At 37.8% G+C, this 19,237-nt stretch overlaps 2 protein-coding genes across 2 annotated transcripts; both read left to right on the plus strand.

The window, feature by feature from the left end:
* The first annotated feature begins 7,999 nt into the window (after positions 1 to 7,999).
* LOC306898859 (galactose-specific lectin nattectin-like) lies at positions 8,000 to 10,823 on the plus strand. Its single transcript, XM_079464712.1, has 7 exons — positions 8,000 to 8,172; positions 8,277 to 8,344; positions 8,784 to 8,879; positions 9,755 to 9,840; positions 9,947 to 10,069; positions 10,278 to 10,389; positions 10,614 to 10,823. Exons 2-7 carry the CDS (start codon positions 8,284 to 8,286, stop codon positions 10,682 to 10,684), a joined length of 549 nt encoding a protein of 182 aa, XP_079320838.1. The 5' UTR covers positions 8,000 to 8,172; positions 8,277 to 8,283; the 3' UTR covers positions 10,685 to 10,823.
* A 3,635-nt stretch (positions 10,824 to 14,458) lies between these two features.
* Positions 14,459 to 18,940, plus strand: LOC306898725 (galactose-specific lectin nattectin-like; the record flags this gene model as incomplete). Its single annotated transcript, XM_079464468.1, has 6 exons — positions 14,459 to 14,480; positions 16,239 to 16,328; positions 17,880 to 17,965; positions 18,072 to 18,194; positions 18,402 to 18,513; positions 18,738 to 18,940. The coding sequence occupies 6 exons, from the start codon at positions 14,459 to 14,461 to the stop codon at positions 18,806 to 18,808; spliced, it is 504 nt and encodes a 167-aa protein (XP_079320594.1). The 3' UTR covers positions 18,809 to 18,940.
* Between the last annotated feature and the right edge of the window lie 297 nt (positions 18,941 to 19,237).

The raw sequence follows: 19,237 nt of genomic DNA on the forward strand, positions 1-19,237 counted from the left end.
ATAAACCGTCAATACCGTTATGACAGGAAGCCAAATATATATGAAACTACTTAACTAAAAAACAAACCACCAGTAGGTGGCGACTAAGCACTGCTCTGTTGAGATAACATGATGCGATGCTCAGCATATTGTATCAAAGACATACAAATATATTTAATACCCACACAAATGGTCTACATATAATTATTTTGCTGTGGTGCTGTTTGGAACCATATTTTCATATTGTTTCTTTACAGTCATTCTGCTTTTCTAATGAATATTTTTGAAGCTAAACACTACTTATTGCAGGCAACAAATATTTACAATTCGTTTTTTCACTCTATATTTTCCCCAATTTCGTTATCTCTGCTGGTAGTTGTTTTCATGATATTTCGAATAAATTTTACACAGAAATGAAACATATGCATTTCAAGTGGCTCTTATAAATAGAAATATCGGTGCTGTTGTTGGTTGAAACAAGATGTTACATTTGAATGTTTTAATGACAACAGGAATTTCTTGGCTTTAAATTATCACAATCCGAACACAAAACTGAAGCATAATATATATTAATAGCATAATCATTTATTAAATGTGCACTTGTGTGCATCTGTAGTTTCTGCCCCGTGGTTCATGGTATGGTACTGTAATGAATCCTGACTGTGGTCATTCAGCTGCTCACCACCAGAGGCCGCCTTCTGATTACATAGACAATAACACCACATATACTGTTGCATGCCACTCCATCAAAGACTTCATTTCCCATAATTTACCCTGTCTGCTTACCCTATAAAAGCCTGGTTTAGTTTGTCATCGTTTGCAAAGTCTTATTATTGTTTATTGTCATGGTGACCGGATCACTGACTTGTCTATTTCAGTATCTATGCTTTTATTTTATAGTAAATAACATATTTAGGGAAAATGAATCAGAGTAAAAGTATACATTGTACAGGAAATATAGTGGAGTTACCTCAAAAACTAAGAAGAGACTCTTTCTGTTTGCTGTGACAGAATTGATGAGGTTAATGCACTGAGCTATTTCGTATTGCAAACATTTGAATGTAAAAATAAATGACTTCCCGAGAAACTGAAACCTCTACAGCTCTACAGTACAAGAGAAATATCAACAAAAAAATCTTTAATTGCGTTATTTAAATTCTTTTCAGTCCTGTTAGTAAGAATGAATGCCACTTTATCTGATTGAAATAACTTCCTTCATATAACCGAAAACAGATACAACTTGTTTGTTAAACGTTGTCAGGGCGGATCCCAGCTGAGTGGTCAGCTGAAGCATGTCATTTTAATTAATTGGGTCATCACCTGACATGGGCGTGGAGGGTGGACGTGGTGGAAGAACCCAAGTGCAGTTCTGTTGTCATAGCAGAGACCAGTGCAAAAACATCTGAATACGGCGTGCATAATCCCTGTCCGCCATCAATCCCCCTGTTTTAGTACAGAAAAGGGAAAATTGTATATTGGTTTTCTTTGCCACAATCCAAGTGTTCTGTTTTGTTCCCTGCTTGCTTTACCTTCCTCAAGCACTGACAGACCACAGATTCAGGCATTAAGCCGGGCCACGCTTGTGATCATACATTTATACGAATTATTTGCATTAATAAATGTACAGTTGATCATTATCAACGTGACTATTCTTTATTGTTCTTACGTTTTTATTGTAGTTTGCATTACGTTTACGATTACGATAACAATTATTATTATTATTATTGTTGTATATTTGGAATTCTACTACGTCGTTGTGCACTTGGATTATACAGCTTCCGTGACAATTAGAGACTTTCTATTCACAAAACCAGAGCTGATTTCAGCATATATGCAGAATATCTCTCTTACGATAAATGGGTATTACAATGTTATCGGAATAATATATTATATATTACATGTATTATAGCCAAAAAAATCAAGAATTATTTCCTCTGGTTAAACTTGTTCAGCTGCTTGCTGCTCACAGTTAAAATACTGTACAGTACTGTCTTTCTGTCGTGATCATTCACTTACTACTATTGGCAAAACATTGTTGATGTTGGTACAGTATGTATATAAAGTGTTTATGAATGTGTAAAATTATAGGAACAAAGCATATTGTTTGAATCAGACCAGAATCAGATTTTGTTCCTGTGGCGAGATCTGTTACAGAAAACATGACTTCCAAATATGGATTTATTTACATTCTCCAGTACCAGCTCTGCCAAGACGGCCTTCTTCTGTAGAGGTGTGTGGAGGGAATCTTAGACATTTTCCATCGGGTGGATTGGGATGATCACTCAGTCAATTCATGCTTTCTGATGGGATTGAATGATGTCTCCCATCGGTGTCTGTGCTCTGTATTACGAAACAGACCTGTGTTTGAGTTCATCCATCTCATCCTGGAAATGATTGGCTCTTACTTCTGCGTGAGCGAGGCCATTCCGGATGAGACCCATCATCATTGGATCACCGCGTCTCGCCCTTCAACCGAGCTGGCGGCTCGACGCTCACCCGAGCCGGGCTCATATGTCCACCCGAGCTCCCGGCACCCCCAAGGCCCCCTGAAACACTCCGTAGAAGTCATCTGCATTAGTTTGGTTCCGATCGGTTGAAAAACCAGGGACTAGTTCGCAAAAGTAGGTTTTTGGCATCATCAGCAATAACTCACGATCCGTTTGATCGAAAGAAGCATTTCAGGAGGCAAAGTTGTTCAGAATGAGGAGACCTATCAAATAATGTAAATAGTTTGAGTATAAGTCAAATATCACGTGATACACAATTGTTTAAGCACTCCAAAAAAGTTTTTTCGCCCCCAGTGGCCGAATGAGTTCATATTTCTTACAAACCTTCAGGACCATGAGTCGAACAAGCCCAGCGAGTGTCGTTTCGATCGGCCTCCGTTAACCCTGTCTAATGAGTGCTCAAACTTCATTGGCCGATGGCGGCCATGTTTTTTGAGAAACCCCAAAGTCCTTTTACACAGTGATGGTGCATGATACAAAGACACACCATACCAAATAATAAGTCGATCGGGCAAACGGTTGGGTAGTTATAGCCCTTTTCGAGTTCATGTATATTATAGCGCCACCTAGTGGCTAAACGGCAATTCCTTTTTACTGTGACCCTGGACTGAGAGTCTACACATAGGGTCCAAGCCACGTGAAGATATCTCAAACGGTTCACGAGTTATGGTCATTTTAGTGAAAGAGGCAACTTCCGGTTTTGATGTTTTGATGCCCCCTAGCGACCCTGAATAGAAATTTCAACTTTTTTTCAATGAATATTTACATTCACACTCCACAGAATTCATCAGCGTTGGTTTGGTTCCGATCGGGCAAAAATCCAGGGACTAGTTCATTTTTTTTTTTTTTCATAAAATGCAAATTAGCGGAAAAATTTGCATACCGGAAATGAAATCGGAGATAGCCATTTTTTAAGTTTGGAGCCAAGGATTCCAATGACACCAAAAACTTTGTTGTGCGACATCCGGTTTACGAGCAATGAGCCCAAACGCATTGGCCATTGCTATAGCGCCCCCTATGGGCCGATTTGGCTGGGTCACTGTATCTGAGTAACCTGCACATATACAACCAATTGACAAAGTCTCGAGTTTCTACGACTTACGGTTTGGGCTGGGCGATGCGTTTTAGCGTGGAAAAATAATAATAAGAAGAAGAAGAAATATAGCTGCAAGCAGCGATTCCCGGGTTCGAGCAGTCTAAAGCGTCAAGATTGTTCAGAACGAAGAGAACTAGCGGCCAAAAGGCGCTGCCTTTAGTAGGTGACCTCGGAGCTAGTTCTTGAGTTATGGCCATTTTAATGTAAAAGGCTCCGCATATTAAGAACTTTTGGCGTACGTCCCTTATCGACCTTGAAAGGAAATTTCAACTTTTTTTCGATAGTTATTGACATTCACACTCCACAGAAGTCATCTGCATTGGTTTGGTTCCGATCGGTCAAAAAACCAAGGACTAGTTCGCGAAAGTAGGTTTTTGACATCATCTGCGATAACTCACAAACCGTTTGTTTGACAGAAGTGGTTCCAGAGGCAAAGTTGTTCAGAATGAGGAGAGCTATCATATGATGTAAATAGTTTGAGTATATGTCAAATGTCACGTGATACACAATTGTTTTTGCAACCAAAACTCGTAAATTTAGCCATTTTTACTGTTATAGCGCCACCTAGTGTCCAAACGCCGCGGCCTTAGGTTTGTGACGTCGGAGTTATGGTCTTCACATATGTTTCAAGCCCCATGATGAGATCTCATATAGTTATTGAGTTATGGCCATTTAAATGTAATAGGCCCCGCCCATTTTTTTATTTTGATGCCCCTAAGCAACCTTGAAAGGAAATTTCAACTTTCTTACGATAATTATTGACATTCACACTCCACAGAAGTCGTCTGCATTGGTTTGGTTCCGATCGGTCAAAAAACCTAGGACGAGTTCACGAAAGTAGGTTTTTGACATCATCGGCGATAACTCATGAACCGTTTGTTTGACAGAAGTGGTTCTAGAGGCAAAGTTGTTCAGAATGAGGAGAGCTATCATATGACGTAAATAGTTTGCGTATATGTCAAATTTCACGTGATACACAATTGTTTTTGAAACCAAAAACACGTCAATTTAGCCATTTTTACTGTTATAGCGCCACCTAGTGTCCAAACGCCGCGCCCTTACGTATGTGACCTCTGAGTGATGGTCTTCACATATTTTTCAAGCCCCATGATCATATCTCTAATAGTTATTGAGTTATGGCCATTTAAATGAAATAGGCCCCGCCCATTTTTTTATTTTGGTGCCCCTAAGCGACCTTGAAAGGAAATTTCAACTTTTTTTCGATAATTATTGATATTCACACTCCACAGAAGTCATCTGAATCGGTTTGGTTCCGATTAATCGAAAAACCTAGGACGAGTTCGCGAAAGTAGGTTTTTGACATCATCAGCGATAACTCACGAACCGTTTAATCGACAGAAGTGGTTCAAGAGGCAAAGTTGTTCAGAATGAGAAGAGCTATCATTTGATGTAAATAGTTTGAGTATTTGTCAAATGTCACGTGACACACAATTGTTAAAGGACTCCAAAAACGTTATTTCGCCCCCAGTGGCCGAATGACTTCATATTTCTTACAGACCTTCTTGACCATCAGTGGAACAAGCCCAGCGAGTGTCGTTTCGATCGGCCTCCGTTAAGTCGGTCTAAGGAGTGCTCAAACTTCATTGGCCGATGGCGGCCATGTTTTTTTAGATACGCCAATGTCCTTTTCTAGAATCATGGTACATGACACAAAGACACACCATACCAAGAAATTAGTCGATCGGGCAAACTGTTGGGTAGTTATTGCCCTTTTCGAGAAAATGTATATTATAGCGCCACCTTGAGGCCAAACGCCGACTTTTTTATACCGTGACCTCGGACTGAGAGTATAAACATATGGTCCAAGCCTCGTGAAGATAGCTCAAACGGTTCACGAGTTATAACCATTTTAATCAAATATGCCCCTTCCGGTTCAGACGTTTTGTCGCCCCCCAGCCACCACGGATCGAAATTTCAACTTTTTTTCGATAATTATTTACATTCACACTCCACAGAATTCATCAGCGTTGGTTTGGTTCCGATCCGGCAAAAATCCAGAGACTAGTTCATTTTTTTTTTTTTGCATAAAATGCAAATTACCGAAAAAATTTGCATACCGGAAATGAAATCGGACCTATACGTTTTTTAAGTTTTGAGCCAATGATTACAATGATATAAGACACTTGGGTGTGCGACAAACGGTTTAGGAGTAATGAGCGTAAAGGCGCTTTTTATCACTGTAGCGCCACCTATGGGCCGACATGGCTGGCTCCGTGTATCTGAGTAGCGAGCAAGACTACTACCATCTGACCAAGTCTCAGCTCTGTCGGCCTTACGGTTTGGGCTGCCCATTCAGTTTTAGGGAAGAATAATAAGAAGAAGAATAAAACCAACAAATACAATAGGTTTCTAGCCCTACGGGCTCGAACCCTAATAAATATAGCTGCAAGCAGCGATTCCCGGGTTCGAGCAGTCTAAAGCGTCAAGATTGTTCAGAATGAAGAGAACTAGCGGCCAAAAGGCGCTGCCTTTGGTAGGTGACCTCAGAGCTAGTTCTTGAGTTATGGCCATTTTATTGTAAAAGGCTCCGCATAATTAGAACTTTTGGCGTGCGTCCCTTATCGACCTTGAAAGGAAATTTCAACTTTCTTTTGATAATTATTGACATTCACACTCCACAGAAGTCATCTGCATTGGTTTAGTTCCGATCGGTCAAAAAACCAAGGACGAGTTTGCGAAAGTAGGTTTTTGACATCATCGGCGATAACTCACGAACAGTTTGTTTGACAGAAGTGGTTCCAGAGGCAAAGTTGTTCAGAATGAGGAGAGCTATCATATGATGTAAATAGTTTGAGTATATGTCAAATGTCACGTGATACACAATTGTTTTTGCAACCAAAAACACGTCAATTTAGCCATTTTTACTGTTATAGCGCCACCTAGTGTCCAAACGCCGCGGCCTTAGGTTTGCGACCTCTGAGTGATGGTCTTCACATATGTTTCAAGGCCCATGATCATATCTCTAAAAGTTATTGAGTTATGGCCATTTAAATGTAATAGGCCCCGCCCATTTTTTTATTTTGATGCCCCTAAGCAAACTTGAAAAGACATTTCAACTTTCTTTCGATAATTATTGACATTCACACTCCACAGAAGTCATCTGAATCGGTTTGGTTCTGATTAATCGAAAAACCAAGGACGAGTTCGCGAAAGTAGGTTTTTGACATCATCAGCGATAACTCACGAACCGTTTGTTTGACAGAAGTGGTTCCAGAGGCAAAGTTGTTCAGAATGAGGAGACCTATCAAATAATGTAAATAGTTTGAGTATATGTCAAATGTCACGTGATACACAATTGTTTAAGGACTCCAAAAACGTTATTTCGCCCCCAGTGGCCGAATGACTTCATATTTCTTACAGACCTTCTTGACTATGAGTCAAACAAACCCAGCGAGTGTCGTTTCGATCGGCCTCCGTTAAGTCGGTCTAAGGAGTGCTCAAACTTCATTGGCCGATGGCGGCCATGTTTTTTTAGATACGTCAATGTCCTTTTTTAGAATCATGGTACATGACACAAAGACACACCATACCAAGAAATTAGTCGATAGGGCAAACTCTTGGGTAGTTATTGCCCTTTTCGAGAAAATTTATATTATAGCGCCACCTAGAGGCCAAACGCCGACTTTTTTATACTGTGACCTCGGACTGAGAGTATAAACATATGGTCCAAGCCCCGTGCAGATAGCTCAAACGGTTCACGAGTTATAACCATTTTAGTAAAATTAGCTCCTTCCGGTTCCGACGTTTTGGCGCCCCCCGGCCACCGCAAATCGAAATTTCAACTTTTTTTCGATAATTATTTACAATCACACTCCACAGAATTCATCAGCATTGGTCTGGTTCCGATTGGTCAAAAATCCAGAGACTAGTTCAATTTTTTTATTTTTGCATAAAATGCAAATTAGCGGAAAAATTTGCATACCGGAAATGAAATCGGACCTATACGTTTTTTAAGTTTTGAGCCAATGATCACAATGATTTAAAACACTTGGACGTGCGACAAACGGTTTAGGAGTAATGAGCGTAAAGGCGCTTTTTATCACTGTAGCGCCACCTATGGGCCGACATGGCTGGCTCCGTGTATCTGAGTAGCGAGCAAGACTACTACCATCTGACCAAGTCTCAGCTCTGTCGGCCTTACGGTTTGGGCTGCCCATTCAGTTTTAGGGAAGAATAATAAGAAGAAGAATAAAACCAACAAATACAATAGGTTTCTAGCCCTACGGGCTCGAACCCTAAAAATCCTTACAAATACAATAGGTTTTCAGCCCTTCGGGCTCGAAACCCTAATAAAACCAACAAATACAATAGGTTTCTAGCGCTTCGCGCTCGAACCCTAATAACACTAAATATTTGAGTGATGCACACTTAAACTAAAAAGTAACTAATAAAATATACAGTTCCTCAAGTTATTGTTAGAACAAATATGCTTATGAAAATCTCAAATTTTATCTTTGTTATCTTAATACAAACGTGTTATTTACACTTCATGAAGATTAAAGTATAAAAGCAGGACTTCTCCGATAGCTTTAAACATCTTCATTTCTGACAGCAACAGTCAGAAAAAAGGTACGTTTTATTTTAATGCTCAACTACTGAACTTTTGTCTTTAACTACTAACCAACAGAGTGCATGTAAGTACAGTATCACTTGTCCTGAATATTCTTTTTCAGATTTATCATGGCAGTGATAAAGGGTCTTGTGCTTCTTTTCGTGGTCTTTTCTTTGGAGTATGCAGCAGGTAACCAGGACGTATAACATTGCAAAAACTCTGACAGACTGTTCTGTAGAACGACCATTTTTCTATCCATAGATTTTGAATATAAATTGAGTGTGGTTTGCGAAAAATGACAAATTATTACTTCCCCCATTCCCCAAATATGTTTCTGATTTTCTTTGCATATCTGTCTATTGGCAAATTTTTTCAACTGCTAATAAAGCGCAAGTGTTCAGGTGTTGTTACTGTTCTATATATTGACATTGTAAAATATAATGATGATTGTCCTTGCAAGACCACTGTATTCTATTACGGTCAGTTTTTATGTCTGTCTGCAAATGTATTGGTTCAGCAGATCTCTTTATGTTTATTTTTGCAACTCGAATAACAATGTTATATTGCTAATGCTCCTCTTATTTGTTTTCATAAATATTCCTACAAACTACATTTGTTTGTATTACAGCCCGAGTTCATCCATGTGCAACTCATAAACCTCCGACTTCCACCCAACGAGTACGGTTCATCCCTGTCCCTACTCCTCATCCGACACCAGTGACAGGTAGGTGCACTCGGTTATCTTCCTTTGAAGGTGAGAGAAGCTTGACACATTGTGGGAAGTTTGACTTCTTATATTCAGCTGGGCTTCTAAGGGTTGTGGTATACTGATGGTCTGCAGTATCCTATATATGTCCTTGAACTAACTTGAACCAACCACTAGCCTTTCTCGTGCTTGACCGAAAGTAAACTCATCCATAGACTTGACAAGTTCATTCTTCAACAGCACATGTGCATACAACTGTCCTGTTTCACTCCTCCTTCCACGGTTAGCCACACCAATACATGAATAATAATTACTGTGCAGTTTGCTCAATGCCGTATATACTCCATTACTAAAACATAAATTAATAACAATGTTGTAACCAGTCCATTTCATTCGATACACTGGTTAAGAAATAAGTAGAAATAACAGACAAGTAGGCAAAATAATTGCACTTTCTTGACATTATATAACAGTATCACTGGGTTTTATTCCTCTCATTGTCAGATTGTCATGAAGAAGTTGGTTTTGGAACATAATTGGAAATCATTGAAAGTGCTTTTGCTACACTTATGATAAAGTAGGATTTTGGTAGTAACGTGCCTTGTGATTGCTTGTTTTTCACTTTTGATAGATAGATGGGAACCTACAATAACTCTCAAATACAACATATACATTAGAGAGAAACTTATTGTTACCAGTATTAGCTGATACCTGCTAGAATCAAGCAAAACTGGCGGAAAAGTGAAAGATTAATCATTCAAATATTATATTGATTATTAGGATTCTAAAGCACAAATACGCCAATACAAAGGACACAGCAACAATGAAAAGCTAATGAAAAACTTTCATGATGTGAGCATTACAAGATCTCTAATATTTAATGTCTTGTGTAGCTGAAAAATGCACAGCTGGATGGACACGTTTTGGATCACATTGCTTCAGGTTCTTTCCTCAGACAGTTAACTGGGCCACAGCAGAGGTACTGTTACTTAAACATTATACAAGAATACTAAGCTACAATTCCTCGAACTATTGAAGCTGAAAGATTTGGTGAAATGATATTAAAATCATGTGTTTTTTATTAGAAACTCTGTCAAGTCTTTGGTGGGAATCTCGCATCGGTGCGCACTAAAGTGCGAAATGACTTTCTTCTGAATCTGGTGCCTCGTAACACACGTGCTTGGATTGGCGGTCATGATGGTGAAGTGGTAAATAATTTCCATAACATGTTCATAAAAGCTGTAATGTTGCGGAGTGATGGCAGACTAATTTGTCAGTTTTAATTATAATGTTTGCTTTTAAGTAAACAAATATTCTATCGATACAATAATTTCTTATGTTAAGTTTGAATGATTACATCATCAATGCAATCTGAATACAGCAGTGCTCTCTCTATTGACTCTTCTCACTCTTTAGGATGGACAGTGGCTGTGGAGTAATGGAGCTAGATTTGACTACAGCAACTGGTGCAGAGGAGAACCAAACAATCATCGCCGTCCAGAGAATTGCCTGGAGTTCAACTTTTCTGGTAAGAATTCCTTTCTTGTTTTTTGAATCAAGTCAATCCAGACAATTTACAATCCTATATAATATCATAGAGTAATATAAAATGGCTAGTTTAGGAGTTACAAAATATTGAACAAAATATATAATTTGGTAGATTTGTTTATTATTATTCAGACAAAAACAATTATGAAAATCTATTTATACACATATATTTAATGTTAATTTCCTTTTCATCTTGACTTACAGGAAACCGTTGCTGGAATGATGAGTCTTGTTCAGTTAGAATGGGTTATGTTTGTGCTCAAAAACCCAGATAAGAAGATACTCTTCATTACAACTGTACTTTGATTGTACAACATGTACCTTTGTTATTTTCTGATCTTTTTTCTGAACTTCAATTTTCTTTTCCGAACTTTTCTAAAATATTTCTAAAATCAATAAAAGCATTTCAAAAGCATATCGTGTGAATTCTGGTCGTGTTGTGTAGCAAACAGTGGTTTACAACCAGGTTCTTACATTGATGCATTTGGCAGATGCTTTCATCCAAAGCGATTTACAATACATTATACTATACAGTTGTTTCTAAGTAGCAATCCCAGGGCTCGAACCCATGACCTTGGTATATCTATCACCATGCTCTAACCACTGAGATGCTAACATTAACTTTGAGACCTCTACAGGTATACATTCACATTAAAACAACATCAAACATATAAAAAATGCAAATGAGGTGCTTTATATATAATATGCCTATGTACAATATATTTACATCACTAATCTGTTTATTGTTAATTGACAATCTTTTTTTCAAAGACTATCAATTGTTTGTAGCTGTCTATGTGAGACATTGCAGATGCTGGTATGCAAGTATTAAGAATGATTCAAGGACACTGAGAAAAACAACCACATGATCAACCACAGACTCGGGGAAGTTCATGTGAGATTCATAGGCTGGCTCTGACAGTTTCTCTAAAGCGAGAGATTGCGATTATTTTTAAATAATTTTTAACAGCACCTGTTCCTAAAGGTGTCCAACACTGCCAGAATTGGCTATACAGTACATTAAACATTACATTTAGTAAACAGTAAAATAGGTCTCCAAACTATCTACAATATAAAGGGCTTTTCATACTGCACATGATGCAATGCGAATTGCCAACGAACTTTGCTTTTACATCAAGGGCGATGTGACTGATTGCCAACAGCTATTAAACTCCTGTAAGGTAGGTGGCCATGCTTGTCCCATTGTTGTTATTTGGTAGAATTGGGACAGGAGCTGCCTGTTTTTTCTTGCTGGTGGTGGAGAGGCTGCAGGGAGCGAGTCGGACGGTCTGGGGGCTCCAGGGTGATAGCACCCATCCTGAGGACTAGTCCCTCCAGTATCGCATCCAAGGGGGATGAAGAGATGGGACATGCTGAAGCCCTGAGCCGACCCTGATTCTCAGTGTAGCTAGCTTCAGCATCCCGGACCGGTAAAGCGGCTCCGTAAATAAAAACCCACAATGGGAAAAACATCAACAAAAAACAAGAAGACAAAACCAAGCCTCCCACAAGGGGGGACAAAACAAGGTTCTTTGAATAATAAAACAAACAATAAATCCATAAACTTTGCACAGGAGCAAGGGCAGTCCAAAACACGAGGACGGGTATACAGAGGAGAGTACAAACAATGAACTGACAAGGTACAGAGAGAAACTGGAGCTAGATAAAGGGAAACACTAACAAGGACTAATTACACAGGGAGAGGGGCAGCAGGTGACTGGGATGAAACCCTGGGGGAAAGCTAACAGGAGGATTGCATGGAGCAGGTGAGAGGAATGAAACACTAAGGGGAAGATAGACCAGGGACGGTGACGGGCAGGTGACAAGACTAAACACTAATGTACAAATAACGGTGAAACAAGGGGGCGGAGCTAAGGACGCAACACTGGAAGACGCGTGGCACAAAGTCAAAACAAAGGTCACATGTCTCCACACAAAACATAACGAGGCATAATACTGTCACGACCCTGTCCAAAGAGCTAGGAAACTACTGACCAGGACAGGATCATGACAAGTATACTTTTACTATTTTAGAATTATATGATACAGATAGTAATCAACTCAGTTCTTGAAATAAATCATTTGAGAGTTAATAGATTGAACACTAAAATTAACCGAGTTCATAGCTAGATAAACAAACTGTAATACCCCAGAAATAACGGTACATGTAAACATTCATTTCATAAAAATAATTCATAAAAATGAATTGTAACCATTGTTTCTTCAGAAGTTCTTCCTTTGGTAGTTGAAATAAGACAGACTTCGTTTCACAACGTAGAACACAAGTTCTAGACATGATGCAGACGCATCACGAATGAGCGACAGTGTTTTGGGGAGGAGAGTGATGTTTTCCAGGCAGTCCCAGCAAAACGTAGGCGGGGACTATTTCTAGTGACGTAGATATGTGGCGGATAGAGACTCGGAGTAGCTCAACTCTCGCTTGCGTGATTCAGAGACGACTCCCTTTTTTACAAGTGAGCTCTGATCTCATCCGCAGGTCCTTCCAACTCCATCCCCCCACACCATACACTGACCCGCACTAGTCACTTTGTGCAGCACTGGACTGCCCACTACCTCATTCAACATCAGTCTGCCCCTCTTCAACTACTCCCTCTATTGACAGGTTAAACAAGCCTTCTCTCTTTGTCACTTTAAACAGACCAATAAGATCTTTGCACTACCTGCCATTACCTATTTTCTTTTTTCTTTTTAAATATCCCTGCATGTAAAAGTTGTATTTTACATATATATAATAATCAGTATTTATCTGTATTTTTTAAATATATATATATATATTTATTCTGTGTAGTATTTTTTGTATGTACCATGGGTCTGAGAGTAACGCACTTCCAATCCTCTAAATGTATGTACTGTACATGTGGCAGAAGTGACAATAAAGCAGACTTTGACTTAGAAATGCTATTACAGATTTATTACAGGAAAAGTTCATTTTAATTCATTAAAAGCATCTATGCCAGCACAACATCAAAAAGGTGATGTTTGCAAAGTTAATTCCATAAATTCGAATTTAGCTTACAACAATGCAAATACAGTACCGTTAGGAAATCTCTTTCACAAATCCTTGAAAAAATATAAAATGTAAGTATTTAATTTATCAGTCAGCTCTGCGTGGCATGCTTTAAGAATTATTCAAAATTAACATATCACATGCATCAATGACTATCTTTGATCACTGTATAAAAATAGAGATAAGGATCAGGTATTTAGCTTCTTCTTGGCACCTTTCCACAGAATAATTAAAGTTTGTATAAACATTACACAGATCCTTAAAAAAGTAATTGTGAATGTAATATTTTACATTTATTAATAAATATTTTTAGTGTTAATAGAACAGAAAGAAAAAAATTGAAATGTCAAATATGAAATAACGCTTGTTTGTGTGTTGTACATTTAAACTAAAACGCTGCTAGTTAGTATTCGTGTTAAAATAACCAGGGTCCATCTTTGCTCTTGGTTGTTGACGGAGATTGCCTGAGCTGGGATGATCAGTCAAGTCCACAGGCTCGATGGAGAATAGCTCGTGACAGCTGATGCTGATTTCGATGGTACTGTACTTAAGTACACATTTTATTATCTGTATTTTACTTGAGTTCAGTGCACAATTTATCTGGCTAGCGATCTGCCAGGACCTCTCACAAATTTTCTAAACTCGCGGTTTTCTGGCTAGCTTTGAATGGCCATTTGGTAGATTTTTTAAGAAAATCTGGCAACCCTGGGATCTTCCTTGCTAAACTAATGTAAATGTCGGTGCTTCGACCCTGCTGAAAGCGCTCTAAAAAGAATAGAACAATAAAAGACGAAAAAGGCACATGCATTTGGAAAAAGAATGACATTTTCAATGAAGTTACTATAGTTGAAGTATTCCTACTGAAATAACAACAATAGAACCCTGACAAAACTACAACCAAAAATAATTGAATATGGTGCCACATATGAGAATGCTCTCAGAGTTAAGGTCCCACATATGAGAATCCTCATGGATTTAGATATTACGATACTATCAGAAGAGTTTTGTGGTCGTAAGTGTAATGGGTTATAGCGCAACAGAAGGTCTGTTAGATAAGCGGGAGCTAAACCGTTGAATGCTTTATAATTAATTAGAAGTACTTTATATGGTACTTAATGGGTAGCCAGTGCAGGGATGATAAAGTTGGCGTTTGGGTTTCTAGACCCTTTAAGAACTCTAGAAGCTGCATTTTGAACTGACTGTAAATTATGTTTAATTATGAAGCAGGACAACCACTAAGTTTTGAGTGGTAACTTCTATAAGGTGAACGTGAACTTTAAGATCACAAAATGAAAAATCTGTCATCATTTGCACCCCCTCTTTTCATTTCAAACCAGTATGACTTCCTTTCTTGCACAGAACCCCAACGACGAAGATATTTTAAAGAAAGTTGGAAAATGAACATCACTGGCCAGTTAACAACATTCTTCTAAATGTATTCTTAAACCACATTTTACTGTTTAATAGATCAACTGAACGAAATCCTTAAATATGAATAGTTTTATACAAAGGTTTTAAGTCAGCTGCATGTGCATACAGGCTCATATGAATATTTTCTTTACTGAGAATAAACACATCACATGCATCAATGACAATCTTTTATCACTGTATAAATAAAGAGTTAAGGATCAATTATATGGCTTCTGGTTGACACCTTTCCACATTATTAAACTGTATGAAACATATAGATCATAAAATGTTATTGCAAATGTTAGTTTTACATTTTTAAACTTCCATGTTATAAAGCGGAAAGAGTAAAATAGAAAAACTAAATAACAAATATTAAATAACACTAAATATTTGAGTGATGCACACTTAAACTAAAAAGTAACTACTAAAATACACAGTTCTTTAAGTTATGGTTAGAACAAATATGCTTATGAAAAACCCAAATTTTATCTTTGTTATCTTTAAACAACCGTGTTATTTACACTTCATGAAGATTAAAGTATAAAAGCAGGACTTCTCCGATAGCTTTAAACATCTTCAATTCTGACAGCAACAGTCGTAAAAACGGTAAGTTTTATTTTAACGCTCAACTACTGAACTTTTGTCTTTAACTACTAACCAACAGAGTGCATGTAAGTACAGTATCACTTGTCCTGAATATTCTTTTTCAGATTTATCATGGGCAGTGATAAGGGGTCTTGTGCTTCTTTTCTTGGTCTTTTCTTTGGAGTATGCAGCAGGTAAACAGGACATATAACATTGCAAAAACTCTGACAGACTGTTCTGTTGCTGGGTAGAACAACAATTTTTCTATCCATAGACATAACGCTTTTGAATATAAATTGACCAATTGTGGTTTTGCAAAAAATGACAAATTATAACTTCCCACATTCCCCAAATATGTAAGAGTTGAGGTGTGTTGAAGTTAAATCTGTCAGTCATAACAAACTGACAAGAGAGAGACTAATGAGACCCAGTACTTATTTTCATTTATTTATATATGAAAACAACAATATATAAAATATTTTTGTTACATGTTTATCTAATCCACATATGTTTCTGATTTTCTTTGCATATCTATCTATTGGTAAATTTTTTTAATTGCTAATAAAGCGGAAGTGTTCAGGTGTTGTTACTGTTCTATATATTGACATTGTAAATTATAATCACGATTGTCCTTGCAAGACCACTGTATTCTATTACGGTTAGTTTTTATCTCTGTCTGCAAATGTATTGGTTCAGCAGATCTCTTTATGTTTTTTTTGCAACTCGAATAACAATGTTATATTGCTAATGCTCCTCTTATTTGTTTTCATAAATATTCATATAAACTACAATTGTTTGTATTACAGCTCAAGTTAATCCATGTGTAACTCGTAAACCTTCAACCCGAGGAGGACAGCCAATCCCTGCCACTCCTCCTCGTCCGACACCAGTGACAGGTAGGTGCACTCGGTTATCTTCCTTTGAAGGTGAGAGAAGCTTGACAGATTGTGGGAAGTTTGGCTTCTAATATTCAGCTGGGCTTCTAAGCGTTGGGGTATACTGATGGTCTGCAGTATCCGAGTTGGCTGTCATTTCTTTTACAACTTGTGGTGTCCTTGAACTAATTTAACCCAACCACTAGCCTTTCTCGTGCTTGACCGAAAGTAAACTCAACCATGGACTTGACAAGTTCATCCTTCAACAGCACATGCGCATACAACTGTCCTGTTTCACTCCTCCTTCCACGGTTAGCCACACCCATACATGAATAATAATTACTGTGCATCTTGCTCAATGCCAGATATGTACGCCTTTACTAAAACATAAATTAATAACAATCTTGTAACCAGTCCATGTCATTTGATTCACTGGTTAAGAAAAAGCAGAAATAATAGTTTTTGACTTTTTGACCAGTAGGCAAAATAATTGCACTTTCTTGACATTATATAACAGTATTACTGGGTCTTATTACTCTCATTGTCAGATTGTCATGAAGAAGTTGGTTTTGGAACATAATTGGAAGTCATTGAAAGTGCTTTTGCTACACTTATGATAAAGTAGGATTTTGGTAGTAATGTTCCTTGTGATTGCTTGTCAGTATTAGCTGATACCTGCTAGAATCGAACAAAACTGCGTGTTGCTGGCAGAAAACCACACTAGACTTTCAAAACAGTGTGTTTTGTTTCATAACTCATTGTTGCTTTCTCATAGCAGTGATTTATGCCATTTTCAAGGGTACCCTGTCATGATTCTGCTGCATCATGTCATGTTTCTCTTAGTGTAGTGGCAGGATCATGACAGAACCTCATGTTTTGTGTGGAGAGAGGCCATTATTGTTCTTATGGCCTTCCATACTCTCTCTACTGTCTCGTCTTTGTTCCCATCCTCTCGTTACCCTCGTTATTGATTAATGCCCTTCACCTGTTTCCCTCTTGATTTGCTCCATTATTTAATGCCCTTGTGTCCTCTGTCTTGTGCTGGTTCATTGTGGTTGTGTGGTGAGTCCATGTGTCTTGTCAAGTCTAGGTCAGTGTATTTGTAGTTCTTGTTTTGAGTTTGTTAAGTCTTTGAGTAGTTAGTCTTAGTCACGTTATTGTATCCATGTTTTGTTCTGTTACCCCCTCGTGGGTCTTTGTTTTGTCATTTATTAAATTATTTGTTAACCCCTTACCCGCTGTCTGCACCTGGGTCCTCTCTCCGTGTCTCACCACGAGAATCATGACATACCCTGTATAAAAGGACCCATAAAAACTGCATTTATTGTATGTGGATAGGATGTGCTTTTAAAATCGAGGATGCTAAATTCTGGCAGACATCCCCCAAAAATGTGCGAGTGAGACAGCTGGAAAAGTGAAAGACTAATCATTCAAATATTATAATGATTATTAGGATATGTATTGTGTCTAAAGCACAAATACACCAATACAAAGGACAAAGCAACAATAAAAAGCTACTAAAAATCATGATTTGAGCATTACAAGATCTCTAATATTTAATGTCTTGTGTAGCTGAAAAATGCACAGTTGGATGGACACGTTTTGGAGCACAATGCTTCAGGTTCTTCCCTCAGACAGTTAACTGGGCCACAGCAGAGGTACTGTTACTTAAACATTATACAAGAATACTAAGCTACAATTCCTCGAACTATTGAAGCTAAAAGATTTTGTGAAATGATATTAAAAGCATGTGTCTTTTATTAGAAACTCTGTCAACTCTTTGGTGGGAATCTCGCATCGGTGCGCACTAGAGTGCGAAATGACTTTGTTCTGAATCTGGTGCCTCGTAACACACGTGCTTGGATTGGCGGTCATGATGGTGAAGTGGTAAATAATTTCCATAACATGTTCATAAAAGCTGTAATGTTGCGGAGTGATGGCAGACTAATTTGTCCATTTTTATCATAATGTTTATATTTAGTAAACAAATATTCTATCGATACTATAATTTCTTATGTTAAGTTTGAATGATTACATCATCAATGCAATCTGAATACAGCAGTGCTCTCTCTATTGACTCTTCTCACTCTTTAGGATGGACAGTGGCTGTGGAGTAATGGAGCTAGATTTGACTACAGCAACTGGTGCAGAGGAGAACCAAACAATCATCGCCGTCCAGAGAATTGCCTGGAGATCAACTTTTCTGGTAAGAATTCCTTTTTTGTTTTTTGAATCAAGTCAATCCAGACAATTTACAATCCTATATAATATCATAGAGTAATATAAAATGGCTAGTTTAGGAGTGACAAAATATTGAACAAAACATATAATTTGGTAGATTCGTTTATTATTATTCAGACAGCAACAATGATCAAAACCTATTTATACACATATATTTAATGTTCATTTCCTTTTCATCTTGACTTACAGGAAACCGTTGCTGGAATGATGAGTCTTGTTCAGTTGGAATGGGTTATGTTTGTGCTCAAAAACCCAGATAAGAAGATACTCTTCATTAAAAGTATACTTTGATTGTACAACATGTACCTTTATAATTTTCTGATCTTTTTTCTGAACTTCAATTTTCTTTCCGAACTTTTCTGAAATACTTCTAAAATCAATAAAAGCATTTCAAAAGCATATCGTGTGAATTCTGGTCGTTTTGTGTAGCAAACAGTGGTTTAAAACCAGGTACTTACATTGATGCATTTGGTAGAAGCTTTCTTCCAAAGCGACTTACAATACGTTATACTATACATTTGTTTCTAAGCAGCAATACTTGGGCCAAAGTGTATCCGTTAAAACCCACAGATTAAATAATATTGTGAATAATTATCATGTATTTTGTTATATCTGCAAGTTAAAAAAACATTTAAAGAGTACGTAACATTGGATTTTCAAGATCCTACTTTGGTTTATGGAGTGTCCAA

The sequence above is a fragment of the Barbatula barbatula genome, assembly GCF_947034865.1.
Source record: "Barbatula barbatula genome assembly, chromosome: 9".
NCBI lineage: Eukaryota > Metazoa > Chordata > Actinopteri > Cypriniformes > Nemacheilidae > Barbatula > Barbatula barbatula.

Coding starts and splice junctions, on each gene's coding strand:
- LOC306898859 (XM_079464712.1), top strand. CDS start 8,284: ATGGCAGTGATAAAGGGTCTTGTGCTTCTTTTCGTGGTCTTTTCTTTG. Junction 10,070..10,277: donor GCGGTCATGATGGTGAAGTG/GTAAATAATTTC, acceptor CTCACTCTTTAG/GATGGACAGTGGCTGTGGAG. Junction 10,390..10,613: donor CCTGGAGTTCAACTTTTCTG/GTAAGAATTCCT, acceptor CTTGACTTACAG/GAAACCGTTGCTGGAATGAT.